The sequence below is a fragment of the Sander lucioperca genome, chromosome 5 (assembly GCF_008315115.2).
Source record: "Sander lucioperca isolate FBNREF2018 chromosome 5, SLUC_FBN_1.2, whole genome shotgun sequence".
Taxonomy (NCBI): Eukaryota; Metazoa; Chordata; class Actinopteri; order Perciformes; family Percidae; genus Sander; species Sander lucioperca.
In genome coordinates, this window is record NC_050177.1 from 23482263 (window position 1) to 23498776 (window position 16514).

Below are 16514 nucleotides of genomic sequence, written 5' to 3' on the forward strand. Positions count from 1 at the left end.
GGTCCTCGACAGCGTCCCAACATGTCGCCATCATCCATGAAGAAAGAGACTGAAAGAATAGCAAAAATATTTGCAGCTCACTTTGATGACAATCAGTAGTACGTAGGTGGTTTTGTTTGCTAAACATTTGTACAGCTCAGAGGTTTCAGATCATGTAAATTTAATGTTTGATATTTTCATAAATAAATATTAACAGTTTACTGTTTTCAACTCTGGATACTTTTGTATATGGTTGACATACAGTATATGTTATTTATAAGGTTCAATGTTCTTATTTATCATGTGCATAGTCTCGCATTGCCAGAGCTATCTCCACAGCGTTGGCTACACCGCTTATCTATTCTGGGACAGGGGAAAAAACACTGGCTAGTTTCTTTACATCCATCCTGTACCTCTGATGACTATCATGTGCATGTGTGTCAGGCTCCATCCAACAGTGCTATTTTATTTGTCATACCAGAACCTGCTTCTTGGAACAGGCCTCAGGTTACATTTGTGTCCTGCCTGATTGAACCTGTACTTAATTGGCTGTTGCACATTTCTGTTTGGATAAAAGCCAAATATTTATTTAATAAGGCGTTCCTTAGTTTTCACCCAAACGGCCACAAGGGGCAACAATGTGCCCAGTTGTCCTATGGTTACAGGCGCCTTAAACAGATCACAATCATTAATTAAATGGTGGAGGTTGTCTGTGTCCTATTTGATGAAGTTATAAGACCGAGCCTTGTGCTTCTGAAAGCAGGTGAATCATCCAGGCCAAGAGGCTCTGGTTACCATGGTCCTCAGACAGCCTTTGGCATTACAAACATTACTGTTTGTTCAAATATTTTCCTTACAAGCTCTCAACATAATGTTGTGGGTAGAGAGCTAATAAAATAGGGAGCTAGTTTACTTTCTGTTGACAGTAGTAGTAGATTAACGTTATCTGTGTAAGCATGTGCGTGTATGGATGGGTTTTACGTGTATATGTTATTTTTTATATGATCTCAGCAAACTCTTTGGTCAATCAACTTAATATATGGCCTTCGATGATTTGAATTATGATGGAGAGGATGTAAAACACTGTATTGATAGAGATAAGAATTTAAATTGTAAATATTACATTCCTGAACAATTAAAAAGCTTAAATAATACAAATAACTACTCATTTTTGCACCTAAACATTAGAAGCTTGTGGAAACATTATGAAGAATTAGCTACCTTACTCTCAAACTCTGACTGTAGATTTGATGTTACTGGTTGCAGTAAAGCCTGGCTTAATGATAGGACCTTTACTGATATTCTTAACCTTGATGGCTATAAGCTAGTTCTCAAAAACAGGCCTGGACGCACTGGCGGTGGTGTTTGTTTATATGTGCGCTCCAGACATATGAGTGTTTGTGATGACATTGTCTTAGATGATAATCATTCTGATTCACTTTTTATTGAGATAAACCTCACAAATGCTAAAAAAAACAAAACTTATATTAGAAGGGATTTATCGCCCCCCTGACTCTGACCTTGATACTGTACAAACTGGAGGAAATTTTATTTTCCATAAACAGAAAAAACAAAGACTGTGTCCTATTAGGGGACTTCAATATTGAGAGAGATGATGCTGCAAAAAGTGACTTAATTAATACTTTACATTCTTCTTTCTTTTGTATCATCAATCATTTTACCAGAGTAATGCATTCCACTAGGTCAACTATTGACAATATCATTACAAACATTTGAAACACTAGGCTAGAATCTGGATTTGTGTTTTCTGATTTTACTTATCATTTTCCAATTGTATTCTAGATCTTGGTAGTAAGATTACATTACCATGGCGAAAAACAAAAACTAAAGTACTAAATGAGAGAACCCTGCAACAACTGAGTGAAAGCTTACAGGCCAAAACATGGGAAGCAGTCTATGACTGCAATGATCCTGACACTGCATATGACAACCTAATAAGTGAGATCACAAACTCCATTTGTTGTGCCATCCCAGAGAAGACTGCTGTATGCAGTGCAACCGGTCACAATCCCTGGCTTACAAAGGATATCTTAAAATTTATTAGGCATAAAAAATAACTTTACAAACATTCCTTAAAAAACCCAAGTGCAATGAACAAGGAAATATGCACTAATTAAAGGAATAAACTTACACTTATAAGGAAAAGTAAAAGTAAACACTATACACACACCTCATACAAGCATCACAGGGTGACTCCAAGAAGTCTTGGAAAGTGCTAAATGAAGTATTTAACAAGAGCCATAACAGCACCGTGCTCCCAAATACTGTGGGCATTCACTCACATTTAAGTAATAATTTCACTAATGACATAGCCTGGCTCTGCCCTCCTACGTACTTCCGCTCAGTTTTCATTTCGCTTCAGTACAAATGAAATGTACGAGAGTCTGGTAGGACCAGGCTACTAATGACATTGATCTAGCAAATAACTTTAATAATTACTTTGTCTCCATTGGGGAAAATATCTCTAACAAAAGAAACCAACATCAGGGTATCTCTTTTAACCATTACTTGCTGGGCAATTATGTCAATTCCTTTTTTATGAAGCCAACCGACTGCAATGAAGGCTATAAAAGCATCACAAACTTAGGAAGCTCATACACCGCTGGTGAAGATGAAATCTGTAGTAAAACTGAAAGCCATTGCACTTGATATCATGGAGCCACTTACTGTATCAATCTTTCTCTGCTCTCTGGAATTGTGCCGAAAAGGGCAAAAAAAAAAAAAAATACAAACAATACACAAATTGAAAAGAGAGTGATTGAAAGAGGGCCAGTGAGAGAGAGTAAAGGAGACAAGAGTGCAGAGAAGGGCTCTGAAAAGTGCCGTTGGTTAAATGTGTGGTGTGTGTGGATATGTGTGTGTTGTGGGTGTCAATGTGTTGCAAAGCTGTAAAGCAGGAATAAGAAAAAATATTAGAATAGCATTAAAGGAAATTAGCATTTCTCAATTGCTATGATCTAAATATTGTAAGTATTATTTAAATCTTAATCTTACATAATCACAACCAATACAAATAAATCTCAAGGCTACAATTACAGTGCCTTGCGAAAGTATTCGGCCCCCTTGAACTTTTCGACCTTTTGCCACATTTCAGGCTTCAAACATAAAGATATAAAACTGTAATTTTTTGTGACGAATCAACAACAAGTGGGACACAATCATGAAGTGGAACGAAATTTATTGGATATTTCAAACTTTAACAAATAAAAAAACTGAAACATTGGGCGTGCAAAATTATTCAGCCCCCTTAAGTTAATACTTTGTAGCGCCACCTTTTGCTGCGATTACAGCTGTAAGTCGCTTGGGGTATGTCTATCAGTTTTGCACATCGAGAGACTGAAATTTTTGCGCATTCCTCCTTGCAAAACAGCTCGAGCTCAGTGAGGTTGGATGGAGAGCGTTTGTGAACAGCAGTTTTCAGTTCTTTCCACAGATTCTCGATTGGATTCAGGTCTGGACTTTGACTTGGCCATTCTAACACCTGGATAGGTTTATTTGTGAACCATTCCATTGTAGATTTTGCTTTATGTTTTGGATCATTGTCTTGTTGGAAGACTAATCTCCGTCCCAGTCTCAGGTCTTTTGCAGACTCCATCAGGTTTTCTTCCAGAATGGTCCTGTATTTGGCTTCATCCATCTTCCCATCAATTTTAACCATCTTCCCTGTCCCTGCTGAAGAAAAGCAGGCCCAAACCATGATGCTGCCACCACCATGTTTGACAGTGGGGATGGTGTGTTCAGGGTGATGAGCTGTGTTGTTTTTACGCCAAACATAACGTTTTGCATTGTTGCCAAAAAGTTTGATTTTGGTTTCATCTGACCAGAGCACCTTCTTCCACATGTTTGGTGTGTCTCCCAGGTGGCTTGTGGCAAACTTTAAACGACACTTTTTATGGATATCTTTAAGAAATGGCTTTCTTCTTGCCACTCTTCCATAAAGGCCAGATTTGTGTAGTATACGACTGATTGTTGTCCTATGGACAGAGTCTCCCACCTCAGCTGTAGATCTTTGCAGTTCATCCAGAGTGATCATGGGCCTCTTGGCTGCATCTCTGATCAGTCTTCTCCTTGTATGAGCTGAAAGTTTAGAGGGACGGCCGGGTCTTCGTAGATTTGCAGTGGTCTGATACTCCTTCCATTTCAATATTATCGCTTGCACAGTGCTCCTTGGGATGTTTAAAGCTTGGGAAATCTTTTTGTATCCAAATCCGGCTTTAAACTTCTCCACAACAGTATCTCAGACCTGCCTGGTGTGTTCCTTGTTCTTCATGATGCTCTCTGCGCTTTAAACGGACCTCTGAGACTATCACAGAGCAGGTGCATTTATACGGAGACTTGATTACACACAGGTGGATTCTATTTATCATTATTAGTCATTTAGGTCAACATTGGATCATTCAGAGATCCTCACTGAACTTCTGGAGAGAGTTTGCTTCACTGAAAGTAAAGGGGCTGAATAATTTTGCACGCCCAATGTTTCAGTTTTTTATTTGTTAAAAAAGTTTGAAATTTCCAATAAATTTCGTTCCACTTCATGATTGTGTCCCACTTGTTGATTCTTCACAAAGAATTACATTTTTATATCTTTATGTTTGAAGCCTGAAATGTGGCAAAAGGTCGAAAAGTTCAAGGGGGCCGAATACTTTCGCAAGGCACTGTATCACACCACATTTACTTGACACAAGGAAATACCTATATAAATATAATGTATATGTTGGCGTACAGAAAATGGAAACACCGGCATAAAGTCTTGTTCTGTGTTACAGAATACTGCTATCTGCTTTCAGCAATAATTAAATGTATCCCAGTGCAATATTTAAATAATTACACGTATTCTATTGTACAGTAGTACATTCATATGGAGCAATTTAATCTAGTGGAAAAAATACACCAAATCTAGAGCAAAATCAAAATGGATTTATCATTAGGGCCCGAGCGCCGACAGCGGCGAAGGCCCTTTTGAAACTGAAGGAATTATTAGGGCCCGAGCGCCGACAGCGGCGAAGGCCCTATTGAAACTGAAGGAATTATTATTTTCTGCAAGTAAATTGGCTTTTTGAGGGGCTTAACATATTCAAAAACTCACCAAATTTGGCGGTCTCATCAAGTCTGCTGAAAAATTACGTATTTTAAGGGTTTCGGGAATAGGCGCCCAATAATGGCTCGCTAGCGCCCCCTACAAAGTTAAGAAAATTGAACCCCTGCAGTGCGTTTAACGTAGACTCACGAAACTTGGTACACATATGTAACATATCAAGATGTACAAAAAACGTCATTGGAGCCATACCCTAAACCCAACAGGAAGTCCGCCATTTTGATTTCAAAGTTCGATTTGTGCGATTTTGGCCATTTCCACATGTCGTACTTTAACGAACTCCTCCTAGAGATTTCATCCGATCAACTTCAAATTTGGTCTGTTCCATCTTAAAGCCCATGTTGCAGGGTTTATTTTCTAATGAATTTGTGCAATTTGCTTGTTGGTAATAAACATTTAAACTGTTACCCAACAACATCAAATACAATGGATATCACAAAACGGAATAAAATACAAAAAAGTAGTACTATTTTACAGCGGTTTGCAATGATTCTCTTTTTCCCCCACAATGCATTGCATTACGTCACGTTGGGGAGACGACAGACGAAAGCCCCGTCTCTGTTCACTGTCTATGGTCTCGGTCTGTGCCACTGGTGTTGCAAAATATGGCTTTTGGTCTCGACCGAGTCCATGTGTCTTTATTATGTGTATAATAATATTGGAGGGAAAGTGAAACACAGCTTGGACGGGGATGCTGTTCGGCTTTTCACAAGTTTAGACAGCTAGCTACGCCGACGTTTGCTAACGTTAGCGCAACAGCGTTAGCCTAGACTGCTAGCTAGGTAAATATTACGACTGCCTTCTGAGTTTCCTATATCTGCATCCACGTTGTCAACATAAGACATGTTGCGTTAGTGCTCCTTTTGTACCATAATTTTATTGAATGAAATGTTAAGCTTTGCTCCTACGAGATGGGTGGGTTTTTGTTAGCTACATACAAAGCTAACTGGCTATAGTTAGCCTGTATGCTAGCGGAATTAGCTAACGGTGCATAACCAGCCAGCAACTTCGGCAATCAGCAGTAGTTTCGGTAAACTAACCACGACAGTATTGTCGCCCACAATCAACCTCTCCTGCTAAAAGCAGTCAACCTGCAGTGATGTTTGAAATAGAGACGCTTGTGGATGTGTTAGCTGTCGTGGTTAGCTCGCCGGAACTACTGCTGAAGCTGCTGGCTGGCTACGCAACATTAGCTAATTCCGCTAGCACAGGCTAACTATAGCCAGTTAACTTTGTGTGTAATGTAGCTAACAAAAACCCACCCATCTCGTAGGAGCGAAGCTTAACATTTCATTCAATACAATTATGGTACAAAAGGAGCACTAACGCCACATGTCTTATGTTGACAACGTGGACGCAGATATAGGAAACAACGAAGGCAGTCGTAATATTTACCTAGCCGTCTAGGCTAACGCTGTTGCGCTAACGTTAGCAAAACGTCGGCGTAGCTTTAGCTAGCTGTCTGAACTTGTGAAAAGCCGAACAGCATCCCCATCCAAGTAATAAATAAACACTAGGCAAATATGTAGTTACTGGAGCTAGTAGGGTCCATCAAAACGTGAGATATCTAATCGAAAATGTGTTTACAACGTCGGGGGATTTCACAGGTGGGACTGACTGGCAAGTTAGCCCATAGCTAGCATGATGCCATCTATTTCTTGATCTAGCTAGATTACCAGTACTTATCTGAACTAACGACATGATCACTGTCACTAGATATAAAGAAAACATTGACTTTCACTCGGTGCTATTCACTGACAGTAAAAACACCTCTTCCTCATCCCGGTCAGTCACCATAGTTCTAGTACTAGACTGAGGCACGTCTCCCCAACGTGACGTCATCACCGAATTGCGTTAAAAAACCCACTAAATGACTAAAACGGTAAAAACTGGCCTTTAACACTATTTGGTGACATTTTTAACAATGATATACATATGTTGAGTGCTTTATGTACCCATTAATCAACAGTGGTGGTTAACCTGCAACATGGGCTTTAAGAGTTGTTAAAAGAAAAACTTTTCGTCATAGGGCGTGGCCGTGGCGGGGCGGCCATTTTGTGCGTTTCGCCGCCGAAACAGGAAGTGGGTGTAACTCGAGTGTACATTGTCCGATTGGCTCGAAACTTTTCAGGATTCATAAGAGTCCAACCCTGAGGACAAATAAAGGCCGATATTTACTTAAAGTCATAGCGCCCCCTAGTGACAACAGGAAGTAGGCCTAAAAGTCAAGGTGCTATACTTTAACGAACTCCTCCTAGAGATTTCATCCGATGGACTTCAAACTTGGTCTGTATCATCCCAACACCTTAAAGATGAAAAGTTATTAAAAGAAAAACTTTTCGTCAGACGGTGTCATAGACTGTATATAAGAATGGACCAACAGATCCCGTTGCTCTGGACGGAGACCAGTGAAGGCCGTTAGAATCACTTTTCCGGTGAGCGCTGAGCGTTACTGAGCAGCCTCCAACTGAGAGACGACGTAAATGTGCCGTGAGCAACGTGTCTGAAAGTTGTAAGTCTTCTGGTAGCTGTGCCAAGAGAAATCTCAATCATTCCGAATCTTGCAGAGACGGAGAGCGTAGGTATATGTAAGGAGATAACATGGACACAGGCTAATTATTGCTAACTAAAATGCTAGTTAACATTAGTAATTACACTTAAACAGCTAATGTGAGACGAAACTGCATGCACGCTTCTCCTGTACTATACGGCAATTCCTCTACTATGAGACAGTAAGTCGCGTGGTTATGACACAATCGTTAGCCTATTTTTATAGAAACGTCTGCTACGGAGCCATAACGTGAGGTACAAGGTAATGGAGCCTTTTATACATTGTCGTGTTTCTTTAGAAATAAACAATTGACAAATAGAGTCTTTAAACGTTTCAGATGTAAAGTTATTCACTGTCAAAGTGGTGCCAAAATGAATGGCAGTCAATGGAATGCTAACGGGGGGTGATTGCTTTGTAGCATTAAAATGGCGCCATAGGAGGTTTGCGGTCCGAGGAGAAGCTTACCCCCTTGGACGGTGTGGGCGTGGCGTGGTAGCCATTTTGAGTGTTTAGCGATGAACAAAGATGTTGTTGTAACTTGAGTGGACGTTGTCGTATCTGCCCGAAAATTCTCACGATTGACAAGGGTCCAGGCCTGAGGACACCTACAGGCCATATTTGACTTTTGGTCATAGCGCCCCCCCCTGGCAACAGGAAATAAGCCTTATATGACAAACCTCATCCGGTTTACATGAAACTTAGAATGTGTGGTCTACATGTGATAATGAGCCGGCCCCTATAATATAACCACACCCACGTACTCAGGCCACGCCCCTTTCATAACATTTGAACCGTTTAAGGTAGAGTCTTGTGTGAGGTGTCATTGAACTCAGCAGAGAGTTGCTTCTTCATTGGTGATGGTTTGGCCCGCCCCCTATGCTTAAGCCACGCCCCTTCCATGAATACTGACCCATCTAAGGTAGAGTCCCAGTAAGCACACATACGTCGCGGCGACGTATTGGCAATGTAATCAAAATACATCGGGGATATGTAGTATTTTGGTTGTTTGCTCACTGGCACGACGTCCCCGCGACGTCGCTGCGCTACGTTTCAGCGACATACAGCCGCTCTCTCCGCGACGTATACATATATACATCGTTCTAACGTATGCCATACGTCGTAGAGATGTAGGCTTATATACATCGTTCTAACGTATGCCATACGTCGTGGAGATGTAGGCTTATATACATCGTTCTAACGTATGCCATACGTCGTAGAGATGTAGGCTTATATACGTCGTTCTAACGTATGCAATACATCGTGGAGATGTAGGCTTATATACGTCGTTCTAACGTATGCAATACATCGTAGAGATGTAGGCTTATATACGTCGTTCTAACGTATGCAATACATCGTAGAGATGTAGGCTTATATACATCGTTCTAACATCTGCTATACATCTTACAGATGTGGTCATCTTCCTGTTATAAATAGTACAGATGTCAGGCTCTACATCCACCAGATATCATTTATACAGTCTGCAGATGTCAGGCGCTACATACCGTATATGTTATCCTAACATACCTTTACTCTTTAAATGTTGATAAAATAAATTACAAATTACTTACCTTAGTACACCGAGAATATTTTAGATAGGGGGCCTAATTAACATTTTACTGCTATAACTACTACTACTTTATAATAAACTATAGCTACAGTCCAATAATACCAGTCTAATCTGTAGAAATCATAGTCTAGAAGATGACAAACAATTATTAACCTAATTACTTGAAAACATCTTAAATCACTCTGTAGGATCGCTGGTATAAACAAGACCAGTAAACTTCTCACTTTTTGCTGAACAAACATTTATTTTGAACTATATAATTAATCAATAAACATAAAAAACATTAACAAATATTAAAACATTAAACATTAAAATAAAGAATTATCTAGGAGAAACTCTTTGATGGCCTTCTCGGCCTCCGCTTCCGTCGGCGCCTGGAGGACCGGGTTCCTCATTACTGCTGCTGTAATAAAATCGTTGGATTCGAATTATTATCATACTATTTATTTTGTTTTATCTAGTCTTCTCAGTTTTCTATAGAGGTAAAATGGTATAGAATGGTTTCTGCACAGCAAGTGAATAAGAGACTGGTTTAACTTAGTGGAATATATATATTTAAAAAATTTAATAATTCTGGATTCGCTTCTAGTGAATGTTAAAAATGTTAAAAACCTAACGTTTTAACCAAGGACCCTTTCAGTGTTCGGGCTGGTAAGTTGATATACCCAGAAACAAATTATCCGCTGAAATATAGACGTTTCTTTAACCATTGCAAAGTCTATGTGAAAAGTCTTACTAGGCCATGGGGTGCAGTATCACCGTTATCCACTAAACCCATGGTGGCTTTTAGACTCGGCGCTCTTCCTGGAGGCTTGGCCAGACCACATCAAGATGTTGGGTCTGGGAACTCTCCATTGACAGGGCTCAATCCGAGGGGCGGGATAAACGGTTGTCTTTCAAACTCCCTCTGCATGCAATAGGATAGCGCTACAACCAGGCTGATCCTGCAAGAGATCATAAAGTAGTATTCACTCAGTTAAATTGTAGAAATCTACCACAAACATTCATAAAAAACAACTGTCCAAATATATATATATATATATATATACACATACATACATACATACATACATACACACACACACACAAAAACGTCTCCGGTAAGTAACAACCTTAACCATCATTTAATGGCCTATCAAAAGACTACAACATTTTTTGTGAAATCAGAGATCTTTCTTACTGTGCATGCATTTTTTTTTCTCCATATTTAGCTTTGCGTTCCCCCATGTCCACACCAAGGCCCAGTATTGACAGCTAGAAACTTTGTATTATGAAATAAGACATCCAAGGGATGCATATAATTCTTCCAGTCTCTGCGTGAAGTAATGTAAACAAAAAATAAGTACACGCAAATTACACACCTCTCCAAGTATGATGAGAATGTCATTTTTCTCCCTGAACAGGATCGGCAACAGCAGGATTGCAGCTCTGAAATCAATCCCTGAAAAATAAGTAAAAAAATAAAAGAAAGTGTATTAGGTGAATGTACAGTGTATTTTGGTTGGTTAGGCCTTATCTTGTCTGAAGACAAATAGAAAAGAAATTAAGTTTAAATGGCTCCACAACACTAGGGTTGACCACGGCTGATCAGTGAGTCACTTACCAGGGACATCTTCGGTGAGGGCAGCCTCTCTTTCCTCCAAACCCAGATCTGCAAGGGGAGATTTCCTTTGAGTCAGTCTAAGCACTGTGGGTACTAGGGTCTTAAAGCCATCTTAAAATCTTCGGCAGATATTCATTCTGCAACACAGCACAAACAACAAACAGGAAACATGTCACAACATTATCATAGGATTTTAAAATTAAATTTCAAAGAGAGCCTTTAGTAATTTAATATGAACTCCAACACAAATATAAGGAAAAAAAACATGTAGACAAACCCTGCATGGACTCTTACAATAAAACAATAGTCTTAAAATGTATGGCAAATTAACCATACTGTAACAATACTGTTACAGTAAAAGTCCTGCAGTGTAAATGTTACTTAAACAAAAGTCTGTAAGTATTATCAGGATAATGTAGTTAAACATTAAAACATGTTAGAAAGTGTAAAGGATCCAACCAGTTGTGTGTTTAATGGACTAATCATCTCAGTTTACTTTAGAATCAAACATCAGATTTTATAAACTACATGTGTTCTGTGAGCAGTAATCTTAATGTGTAAAGTAACTAGTAACTGTAACAGATGAATCTGTAACAGATGAATGTAGCGGAGTAACTAAAGTAACTAGTAACTAAAGCTGTAACAGATAAATGTAGTGGAGTAAAAAGTAGAAAGTGGAATGAAAAGAAAAGACTCAAGTAAAGTACAAGTACCTCAACATTTAGACTGAAGTACAGTACTGGAGTAAATGTACTTAGTTACATTCTACCCCTGCGTTCGGACTACAAAGACTGTGCAAGATTATGCATTACAGTGTGTACACCCTAATGCATAATGTTACACTACGTAAACTACCGGAGCCAGGTGAATTCAGATCCAGATAAAAACTTCTTCAGTAGTAACCTTTACATTTTATATTATTTATATGTCTATGAGATTATAGAGTTATTTTCCATGGTTCTACTTGGGCCTAATGTTATAACAATCGCATAACATTACTGTTACCGGTACCTTGATTCCACTGTAGCCTTCTCTGAATGTACCGGGACAGGCTCAACGGTTAGTGTCACGGTTTCTTTCCACTGCTGTACAAATCGGTTGAATTTGGCTTGCTTCTTAAACGATCCTTCAAAGAGGTATGAAACCATCCTCTCAGTCAATCCATAGTCCACTGCTTCTCCGTCAACTTCATTATCTAACGTACAATACAGAAAAGAAAAACAGCAATGTTAACCACCACTGTGGTAACAGCATAATGTAACGTTACCACATTTAAAAGCACATTATGCAATCACGTTTCTCTATCATTCTCCGTTTGGTCCGGACCTAATATCCATATAAAAACACAAAGTAGGGTGCCCAGATAGCTCAGTTGGTAGAGCGGGCGCCCATATATATAGAGGTTTACTCCTCGATGCAGCGGCCGTGGGTTTGACTCCGACGTGCGGCCCTTTGCTGCATGTCATTCCCTTTCATGTCTTCAGCTGTCCTGTCTATTGAAGGCCTAAAATGCCCAAAAAAATAAAGTATTTAGGCGTACCTCATTAGAGACGCTGGAAAAGTGTGTCTCTCTCTCTCTCTCTCTCTCTCTCTCTCTCACACACACACTATATTAATATAACGTAACGTTAGGCCTATCTTACTTTTTTATTAATAATGATAATCTGGTTATTTTGAAAACAGCAGCTAGCTAGCTAACGTTAAATGTTAAGCTTAGCTAGTTACTCGAAAGGGAGGTTAACCGTTGGTTAACCGTTGGTCGGTTCTGTCAGTTAACGTTAACGTGACTGGTGTTGTAACTTGACGTTAGTCTTTGTAGGTTAATTAACGTTAACATTACATGGTTTTACGAAAATGTTCGAAGACAGTTTGACGACAAAATAAAGAATAAATCATCATTTCAAACCCTCACTGGCTACCGATAGTCACATTCCGCCCAAATGGCTTTGCTTTACCATTAACATATATTTAAGAACAAAAGACTTTTAGGCGGCAAAGACGCTTTTTATTGTTCTCCTCTGACGCAGTCCAGCTAACGTTTTATAGCTAGAGTTAACGTAAGTCAGAAGAAAAGACTTTTCGGCGGCAAAAACGTTTTTTTCTCCTCTGACGCAGTAATTTTATAGCTAACGTTAATGTTAGCTAGCTAGCTCGATGGTCAACTGTAGCTAAGTACCGTTAGCTAGCTAAGTACCATGTCGTAACATGTAGAATGGCAATATGGGACATAATACTGCTAATGTTTTAACTAACTAACCTGTAAACGTTAATAATGGCAATCATCAATGTCGAGTGTAGCTAGCTAATGTTGACAGAGTATGAACTTGGCTAGTGCTAACGGTAAAGTTAACTTCCAACTTTGAATATTAACACCACAAACACAGATTAAAAATGCACATAATTTACCTTTGAATTTACTTCGCTCCTCTTCAGTGACCTTTATTCCAAAACGAAGTAAGCCCGTGATTAAATCTTCCGTTGCTAAATGTCCAAGCGCCATCCTCCCGACTTTGATCGACACTGACGGAGACTGACAGTTGGATCACTGTCGATTCACTCATGTATCCTTCCGCGCTGAAGTATTTATGCTTCCGCCGAGTCGAGCTCTCGTTAGCATGTAGCTAGATCCTTTCAATAGAACACAACTTAATTATTTGTCTGTTTCATTCTAATATAAATAGGGTAAAGGGTTTGAAAATTAAATTAAATAGGCTACTGTTTGTGAATATAAATATAAATTATTACATAGGCCTACTCCTCATTAACATGATTAAAAATGATTCAAAGGGACACTTCACCAAAAAAACATTATGATTTATTTTGCCATTGTCTACTACGTGAAGACATATGGCTACTCAAAGATAATTTACACAAGTTCAGATTATTATAGAAAATAGCACACTAACACATTAAAAGTTGCTGGGCAGAATTCAGATTCACTGTCCATCACATCAACAGTGTGTGTAATAAAGATGTCCAGACGCTCATTAAACGATGCTTTCAAATGACCCGTGAACAACTGAGGAACTTTTAATACATCGTTCCGACATAGTTAATACGTCGCTGCGATGTATAGATTGCGATCATAATAAGACGTCCAGACGCTCAATAAACGACGCTTCATTATGACCCGCGAACAACTGAGGAACTTTTAATACATCTCACCGACATAGTTAATACGTCGCTGCGATGTATAGATTGCGATCATAATAAAACCTCCAGACGCTCAATAAACGATGCTTCATTATTCTTCTTTATGACCCGCGATCAATTGCAGACGAAGCGATCAATTGCATACGTCGTGCCGACGTATGTGTGCTTACTGGGGTCTTGTGTGAGGTGTCATTGAACTCAGCAGATAGTTCCTTCTTCATTGGTGATGGTTTGGCCCACCTCCTATGCTTAAGCCACGCCCCCTTTCATAACATTTTAACCGTTTAAGGTAGACCATTGTGTGAGGTGTCATTGAACTCAGCAGAGACTTCCTTATTCATTGGTGATGGTTTGGCCAGCCCCCTATGCTTGAGCCACGCCCCCTTTCATAACATTTGAACCGTTTAAGGTAGACCCTTGTGTGAGGTGTCATTGAACTCAGCAGAGAGTTGCTTCTTCATTGGTGACGATTTGCGGTATCTGAGTGCCTCGCAAATGCACGGTCGTAAGGAGCCGCGTCCGCCAGTAAACCCGACGCGCGCAGAGGCGCGAGGGCCCGTCCATCGCTGCTTGCAGCTTTAATTTTAATTATTATTGTAGAACCTGTGTTGTTGACTTTTTTTAATGCACTGATCAGGAAACGCTCATTTAGTGGCATTCTGTACAAGAATGGCAGGAAAAGGCTTCTATTTTATTCGTTTTTTTCTAGCCAGTTCGCTATGTAAGCGCTTCATTGGGTCAGTCAAATCCTTTGGAAAAGTCCAGGGCCACTTTTTTCTTCCAGTCCATCCCCGATGGCGGTATATTTTTTTTAATATTTATACTTCTTACATCTATAGTGCACTTTAACCACTCCAACAACTCTTTGTTAATGATTTAATAAGAAACGTGCAAATACGTGCATTTAAACTGGTTTTGGTAGCTGTCAGTGCCACAATCCAGCAATGGATGTTACAGCTGGCAGAATTACTTGGCGGGTAATGTTAGACATATAAAATAGTTAATGCAGCAACACACTAAGACTTCAGTGACACTATAGAGATCGGGCCACACGGAATACATGGCCGCAATATTGGTGTATTCAACTAATGAACAGCCCTTGAGTTGAAGTAGCCTACTTACTGTAGTCGGGTGGAAAGTGAAATGAATGGATGCGCATTGCAGCAGCGTAAGTCAGCGACGTAAAGTTGCCGTGGTAGCGACATAACCTTATTCTGAATCATTGATAGTATAAATAAAAGACATTGATTACATACTTTATATGTTACTATATAAAATAAAAAAAAATTACTTTTTTTTACATTTCACACAACGAAGTTTTCAACAAAATGAATGCGGTAAAGCGTCCGGTGCTGTGACTTTGCCGTGGCAACGTCTTCTGAATCATTGTTTTTTAATAATACTGCTTTATATATACTATAAATATTACTATATGAAATAAAAAAAAGTTTTTACATTTTCTACACCTTACACAAAGAAGTTTTAAAACTTGAAAACTACCGCCCATTGCATGACGTTATTAAACCAGCGAATCCTCGTTGGTTTACATTGGCATTGTTTTCCGTGGTGCCCACACGTAATTTTCACACATTCTGTGCCTCCACCACGTAATGCGGTGTTGAGAGTTCGTGATCATTTCACGTAATTATGTGAGATCAGGTTGGTTATATTTGGGGTTCCCCATGTCACGCTGCCTACATATGATCACTGTACCTTTTGAAATGGTGTTTAATGATACAATGATGACGTGTGAAATAAACGAAACGAATTATACTGCCCTACAAAGGCAAAAGACCTTAACTCGCTAGAGTGTGAAACTGAGAAAAATGACTTTAAAGTTTCTGTTTTGTCCAGACAAAAGTATTATAGGTAGGACTCCCAAAATTTGACAACTAGTTGCTATAATGAAGAAATGTTTGTATGCAAAAAAATCTTGAGCTCAAAATTGACCTTTGACCCTTGTTTGGCAGTTACTGTACTCTGCCTTTGTATCATGTGCCAAAAACAAGGAGTCGTGCAAAGGCAAAAGGCAGTAACTGACATATAATCAATATTAGCTTGCTGTTCACCATACTTACATCCATTATAGGAACACCTAACCAAGGTCTAGTCATCATGGTATTAGTTTTAAATGATATAGAAGACCTTTGGTTGTTCCTATTTAGTGCTATAATGATCAGGATAGTGCGGCAACACTAACAGTTAAACAGTATGACAGATAAGTTACTTTGCAGTACAGTATACAATATGAATAAATACAATAAATATTTTCTCAATAAAGATAATTTAATTATAATTGAATACAAAGGTATATTTATTGTTTAACGATAAATATATTATGTTAAAACACTTTTGCAAGGCACTGTATCCGTGTCATATTCTCATTAGGGGCTGAGCCCCCCTAAAGGTCTGGTCCTAGAACCGCCCCTGGTTAAGGGTTAAGGGCCACCAAACTGCTCACGATGCACAGTCAACAAACTCAACTTGGATTACTACTTTTTAACTCTGAGATAACATAGACAGAGTTAACCGACCATTTAGGTTA

At 39.2% G+C, this 16514-nt stretch overlaps 1 protein-coding gene and 1 long non-coding RNA gene across 5 annotated transcripts in view; one reads left to right on the forward strand and one right to left on the reverse strand.

Moving 5' to 3' along the window:
* c2cd3 (C2 domain containing 3 centriole elongation regulator) overlaps positions 1 to 210 on the forward strand; it is a 22497-nt gene extending 22287 nt beyond the window's left edge. For all 4 annotated transcript variants that reach the window (XM_031297567.2, XM_031297568.2, XM_031297570.2 and 1 more), the window contains exon 33: positions 1 to 210. This exon is cut by the window's left edge and continues 39 nt beyond it. In XM_031297567.2, coding sequence (XP_031153427.1) covers positions 1 to 99 — 99 coding nt within the window. In that variant the 3' untranslated portion in view covers positions 100 to 210.
* A 9896-nt stretch (positions 211 to 10106) lies between these two features.
* Positions 10107 to 13293, reverse strand: LOC116048492. Its single transcript, XR_004104652.1, has 5 exons — positions 13223 to 13293; positions 11828 to 12011; positions 10817 to 10953; positions 10575 to 10654; positions 10107 to 10157 (listed from the first exon to the last, which is right to left on the reverse strand). It is a non-coding gene; the product is annotated as an uncharacterized LOC116048492 (long non-coding RNA).
* Between the last annotated feature and the right edge of the window lie 3221 nt (positions 13294 to 16514).